Source organism: Aspergillus sydowii (assembly GCF_001890705.1).
Source record: "Aspergillus sydowii CBS 593.65 unplaced genomic scaffold ASPSYscaffold_54, whole genome shotgun sequence".
NCBI classification, from domain to species: Eukaryota; Fungi; Ascomycota; class Eurotiomycetes; order Eurotiales; family Aspergillaceae; genus Aspergillus; species Aspergillus sydowii.
The window spans coordinates 1593-7795 of NW_024467912.1; the positions used below are offsets into that span (position 1 = coordinate 1593).

At 49.4% G+C, this 6203-nt stretch overlaps 3 protein-coding genes across 3 annotated transcripts in view; all 3 read left to right on the plus strand.

Moving 5' to 3' along the window:
- Positions 1-922: 922 nt before the first annotated feature.
- On the plus strand, positions 923-4388 carry ASPSYDRAFT_63108 (uncharacterized protein; the record flags this gene model as incomplete). The annotated part of the gene is made up of 10 exons (XM_040850223.1): positions 923-1528; positions 1583-1681; positions 1731-2527; positions 2563-2859; positions 2888-3157; positions 3218-3298; positions 3347-3549; positions 3605-3826; positions 3867-4110; positions 4169-4388. 10 exons carry the CDS (start codon positions 923-925, stop codon positions 4386-4388), a joined length of 3039 nt encoding a protein of 1012 aa, XP_040695657.1.
- Positions 4389-4445: 57 nt separating this feature from the next.
- ASPSYDRAFT_115730 (ankyrin repeat domain-containing protein) lies at positions 4446-4724 on the plus strand (the record flags this gene model as incomplete). The annotated part of the gene is made up of 1 exon (XM_040840032.1): positions 4446-4724. A coding segment is annotated over one exon (279 nt), but the record flags the coding sequence as incomplete, so codon positions are not given.
- An 820-nt stretch (positions 4725-5544) lies between these two features.
- The window catches only part of ASPSYDRAFT_52933 (uncharacterized protein), a 986-nt gene continuing 327 nt past the window's right edge, over positions 5545-6203 (plus strand). Inside the window, exons 1-3 of the mRNA XM_040848583.1 lie at positions 5545-5650; positions 5698-5994; positions 6057-6203. The exon at positions 6057-6203 is cut by the window's right edge and continues 327 nt beyond it. Coding sequence (XP_040695659.1) covers positions 5772-5994; positions 6057-6203 — 370 coding nt within the window. The 5' untranslated portion in view covers positions 5545-5650; positions 5698-5771. The remainder of the gene's footprint in view (positions 5651-5697; positions 5995-6056) is intronic.

Below are 6203 nucleotides of genomic sequence, written 5' to 3' on the forward strand. Positions count from 1 at the left end.
CAAACCCTGGTCCTCGCGAGTGAACAACACCGCGCCATGGTACGGAAGCTCATCGTTGTCTGGCAAATGGAGGACCTAGGTACCGCGCGTCGCAGCAATCCCTCGTGTGTCCTGCAGAACGGTGGGCTGAGCTAATACGGGTCTAGACAATCGTCGGTGGGTGAACATGCAGCATTTGCTGGACCTCGATCGCCAAGAGTTCAAGGTACCACGGCCGCCCAACAGACCGCGATCCATATGCTGACCGTGATAGATCCTCCGATTCGTCCTTTACTACCGTCGAAACCGCAAGAATGAGCCCTCGCGGAACCCCGGTACAAGGGTTCGATTCATGAAAGGGTCTGTGGATGTGGCACAGACGATAAGGACATACCTGAATACACGTCGGGGGAGTATGTTGGTAGGCGGTATGAACCCTCTTCTAGGTCTGGGGAAGGCTGATGCTTCCGATGAAGCCATACTAAAGAATCACTTTGTCTCCAGTCTGTGCTCGACTGTCGATCCGCAACCAGGTCAAGGCGATCGTTCAGGCCAGGTTGAGCGATGACCTCCGGTTACTGGATCTTGACGTTGAGCCGTATCATCAGTGGTTGGACACTGACACCACCGTGGCAGACACTAACGGACCATCCAGAAACCACCTCCAATGGGTCGCCTCCAGAATAGCTGAAGGCCGTGATTCCAGATGACCGATCTACCAATGGCCCCTTGTCTTACGAGCACCCGTGCAAGTTCGATTGGACTACCAGATTTCCCCGCACGTCTTTACGGACGTTCTAAGGCTAACATAATCGACATCGATTTCTCGCACGACAACGGTCACTTCGGGTCCAACGCATGCCCCCAGCCAGGTAAATCCGCAATCGTCTTATGTGCGTGTAATTCAACTTACAGCCGTTTGAGGGTGTTCGCTGGAGATGCTATGGCAGAAATGATGAAAGCTGACGACAAACCGGTACCCTATGGTCAGTACAATGTTTCGGCACCTCCAGAATATCCGTCCTTGGAGAGCACGCATGGTCTCCCAGGCGCCGCGGAATTCGATCCACCATGGCGCTGGTCTCGGACCTTATACACTGGACACCATCCGGACCCGCCACGGGCTTCCAATGCTTCTCAGCCTCTATTACCTTCACATAATTATCCGACTATGCAAAATCAAGAGCTACCGCAACTTCCATCCAATGGACCTTGCGGTCGACCGGCCAATTTACCAGCACCCGCCCATGCCCCTTCGGAGGCTCCACCACCACATGCGAATTTCCACCCCATGAATGGAGCTCCCCCGGAGTCCTCACCTTTACCTGCGCCCCCTGAGTTCACTAGGGCTCGAATGTCCTTTCCACCTCAAGATCATGCCCCTCACACTAATGGAGATCCTCTGCCGCCTCCACAATCGCTCCCTCCGAATGAGTATGCTACTACAGCCCCACCAACCGTATCACACACACCCACTCCCTACCACACGAGCTGTTACCAGGCCCAATCATCTAATATGCGATACTCCAAGCCACCCCGAGCCCAACAGGTAAGATCATCAATTCTCTAAAGCCATAGAGTCAACTGACGCTTTTTTTCCCAGGCCTGCGACAAATGCCGAGTAAGGAAGACAAAGTGTGACGAGGGACGCCCAGCTTGTAGTCATTGTAAAGAACACAACTTGATTTGCGCTTATACAGAGGTTCCCCGCACAAGTTAGTGATCATCTTGTAGCTGTTCGAGCAATGAAGTTGCTAACAAGGTCACCCAGGCAAGAGAAGTCTACGCAGCTGACTTTAGACCGACTGCAACAATTAGAGGACCAGTTGGACACGAAATTACGCGATTTGGAAAGACTTCACGTCGGTCACGATACGACACTTGATAAGATTTCCGCGATGCTTACATGGGATCCTGGTAGCGAGGCCCAGCATCCGACACAATATCCTGTTATGAAGGCTGATGGTTCGGACGCTGCACAGAAGCCTAAGACTAATGAACAGATGGCACTAGCTACTGATGGTGGAAAAACCCTCGACCCCAGCGTTTACACGAAAGGAATTCTTCAAACTGCAGAGGATGGGGGGCTGTCGATTCCCGTGGAACATACAACAGCAGCGCATAAATTGCTCGGGTGGCCTTTGATCATGAGCCTACTCCCCCGGTATGACGATGACTATGTCATGAAACTCGAACGATATCGCGGATTAGTCCGGTTTGAGGGGCGGGGTGAGGCACAGGAAACGGATGAGGAGGTTCCTTCCCAGCCAACAAGCTTCAACACGAACTTGGATGAAAACTTTTCTCAATATGCTTCCCCAAACGGAACTTGGATCCAAAATACGAAGTATAATGAAGCTCCTCCAGAGGTCAGAGGTATCGATGAGTATGGTGTGATGTCTATCGACGGTGAAACAGTTCGTCGATACCGCGACAGCTACCTCGAGCACATTCACAAACTTCATCCCTTTCTCAATCAGCATGATCTAGAGCAGAGGACTGAAAGCTTTATCGCGATGCATTGCCCCAAACCCTTCAGTCAGCAGCTGTTCTGGATTCTAGAAATTCGGCGGAGGCACCAAGGAGCGCAAAACGGAAACGATCCGGTGACGAGTTGCAAGGACCGAACTATGAACAACAATCGTCTCCAATTGCGCAGCCGCACGGCGCTGCACCACCGAAAGTACAGTATTCAGCCCGCAACGCCATCTTCTTGCTAGTTATTGCCCTCGGTCGTATCTGCGAAGTTCGTAATGAACCGATCCGTGGACCCTGCACTGATCGAATAATTGACTATCGTAACGAGTCAATTCCTGGAGAAACACCACGCGCAGGTGTTTCAGGCTTATCTCCAGCTGGCCCAGATTCAATGGGTCCGCCGTGGGCCAGCTTCTACTCATCATTTCAGGACCAACGAAGCACCTATGCCGCCTGTGATGGACGAAAAATCCATCACCCTCCCTGATCCTCCTCATCTTCAGAATGTGGACACGGTTCCTGGACTGGTCTACTACGCGTATGCCGCGAGAATCCTTGGTTTTCACCAAGGAGCAACCTCGCTTCCATATGTTCAGGCAGCATTATTGGCATGCTTGTATACCGGTCAACTAGCCCATTCTTTTCAGAGCCATTCCTGGATCGCGCAGGCAGCCAATGCATGCCAGGTTCTAACGCTACCGTGAGTCGCGCATTATTTCAGTCTGATATTTATTTGATGGATTTCTAACTAGAAATGCAGGAAGAGTAATAGGGAGCTACAAGACGATCATAACAAGGATCTTGTTAATTTTGCGTACTGGTCTTGCCTGCAGCTTGAGAGGTATGTTTGTTACCCGGCCTTCGGAAGAATCCGCATTAACACATCTAGTGATATTTTGGCTGAACTGGACCTTCCTGCAAGTGGTATCTCTCGGTCTGAGTCACGCATCAGCCTTCCAACGGGCAGATTCACCATCTCCTTGTCGAATAACATCTCTGCTCCTAATACAATGATGATGTTTCTCTATTCCGCCCAAATTCATCTCCGAAAGATTCTGAACCGCGTGCATACGGACTTGTACAAAGTCGAGAGTGAGACTCCACAGGGTTGTCAAGATCCTTTCCATACTAACATTTTTCCTCACAGAACAAGGAGAAACTCGGTGGTCGCCTAATGTACAGGAGATCCTGAGCATCGACCTTGACCTATGGCGCAACAGTCTCCCCCAGAAAATGAGATGGAGTGATAATGAACCCCCGTCTCCTGATATCAACGTTGCGCGGATGAGAGCCAAATATTACGGCGCGCGGTATATCATTCATCGGCCCCTGCTTTATCATGCCCTTCACTATTGCGGACCGAATACGGGTCCGCCTTCTGTTGACCCACCGGCTAGATATGGAAGAAGCCATTTCGTCAGAAGTGTCTCCGTCGTTGACACATGGCCAGTATGCGCCATCTATGACATGCATGTCAAATGACTTGGGCTCTGTGCGAGGTGGAAATGGAACAGCCCATATGTACCGTGACCTACCGCAGAAGCTTCGGAGGGCTTGCAAAGTGTGCTTGCTAAGTGCTGTCAGGAGTACAGAGGCGTTCGATGCAATTAAAGGACGTCCCGTGGTAACAAATATCTTTGGGACTGCTCATGCGTATGTTGACAGCCTCAGTTTATTGACGCAGTCTCCACGCAATACTGATACTTTCTAGACAATTTGGGAACATGCTGGTGCTGTCCACCGTATACATGTCGCATCTCACGGACCTCGTCGATCGGAATGAGCTTGAGAGGCTTCTTCGGCGGACTATTGCCTTTTTACTCCAAAATCGAAATATTTCACCAACTTTGCGGGCCGACGCAAAGATCCTTGCGGATATTTACGAGAAGATTTTTGATGAACCCCCAACACTTACTGTTATGGATGGATAAAACCGCTCATTCTCGCGAAATGCTTCCTCACTTATATCGCCCTGTTTCTTCTAGCGGCTCCAGCTGCTGCTTGAGAATAATGCCAATATTGAATCCAAGGATAATAAACACGGCCAGACGCCACTCTTATTGGCCACCCAAAACGGGTATAAGGTAGTGGTACAACTGCTATTGAAGAATAATGCCAATATTGAGGCAAAGGACAGCAGTGGCCAGGCACCACTCTTATTGGCTGCCCAAAACGGGTATAAGGCAGTGGTGCGGCTGCTGCTTGAGAACAATGCCAATGTTGAGGCAAAGGATAATAGTGGCCGGACCCCCCTCTTAAGGGCATCTAAGTACGGGTTTAAGGCAGTGGTGCGGCTGCTGCTTGAGAACGATGCCAATGTTAAGGCAAAGGACAGAAGTAGCCAGACACCGCTCTTATTAGCAGCCATGAACGGTTCTGAAGCAGTGGTATAGCTACTACTTCAGAGTAATGCTAGTACCGAGTCCAAGGATTATTTTGGGTTGATTCCGTTATCAAGATATCGTTGAAGAACAAGAGTATCGCCGTTTTCAAGGGCCTGTTGTAGTTTCTGAGGCAAACTCGGCAGACTTGATCTTTGAGGCATTGAAAGGTTGTGTCTTATAATAGAGTACTGTAGCTAGACAGGTCATTCAGAGTAGGAGTTATTGAGGTTAAAAAATGTAACAGAAGTAATACACTCAAGGCGTTATCAATAATACTTGAGTGATGCTTAAGTAACTCCCGAAAGCAGGCTGCGAGCCTATTCAGGTACTGCAAACATATTCAACACTCGGCCGCCGTGCCAACATATTATTAGCTGACAGAGCCACATGACAATACACTAATTTTAGAGGAGACCAGTAAATAGCTTTTCTACCAGTCCGAGATGAAACTACGTGATGTAGCCACTATACCTCAGCTGATGGGGGTGATGGGGGTGAGTCAGGTAAGCAGATCTCCCTTGGGACCCATTTCCCATTGCGACACTAAATTCTGTCGCGCGCTAGAACGCGCAGACATAACGAGAGCGCCATGCACGTTCTGCCTGGTCTTATGGTAGCTGCCTGGGGAGAAGCTTAGTCAACATTCCTTGATCAGGGTCATAGCTCTCGCTTTGTCTACAGCTCTAACTACCTTGTATAACGCTGTCGGCTTGAACCAAATGAGCTAAGCCATTTCACGCCTTATTGTTTTGCGTGCTCTAGTCAGTGAAGTTTACTGACGAAAGATGCTTATAAATATCGAAATACTGGTACGATCATGTCAGTAATGCGTGCAGCAGTATGCTTACCGTGAAAGGAATCATACGCCGGAGTCAATGATAGCCCGGAGATGGTTGCTTTTTTGCGCTCCTTGAGCAGAACTCCAAGGGTATGTGTACGGGAGGCTATAGCCTGATGCTAACCAATACTGTGTTGCAGATCAAATCCTGCTTTGGCCTAGTTATTGCAATACTCTCTAGCCTTTCCCCAGCCGAAGCCTTTCAGCTGTTTGGAGAGGTCCACGATGACTCGAAGTTCCTGCTGAACTTTCAAATTTGGAACGAGGCTACTCTCCAACCTGATCAAGACGATGAGTTCCCCGCCAATATGGATGGTTAGAGCTCCAGCCCTTATTATACAAGCCAGACTTCTGATCACGGAAAGTCCTATGCTCAGATTCATTGCTCATTAAAGATCCTATTGATCCTCTTTTGACCAATCCTCGTTACTGGAACGGCTATCATTTTCGAGAAATGTCTATTGATTTGCTAGACCCTGGCTTAGACGAGGATTTGGTGCAATGGATTCAAGGTTATAGCAATA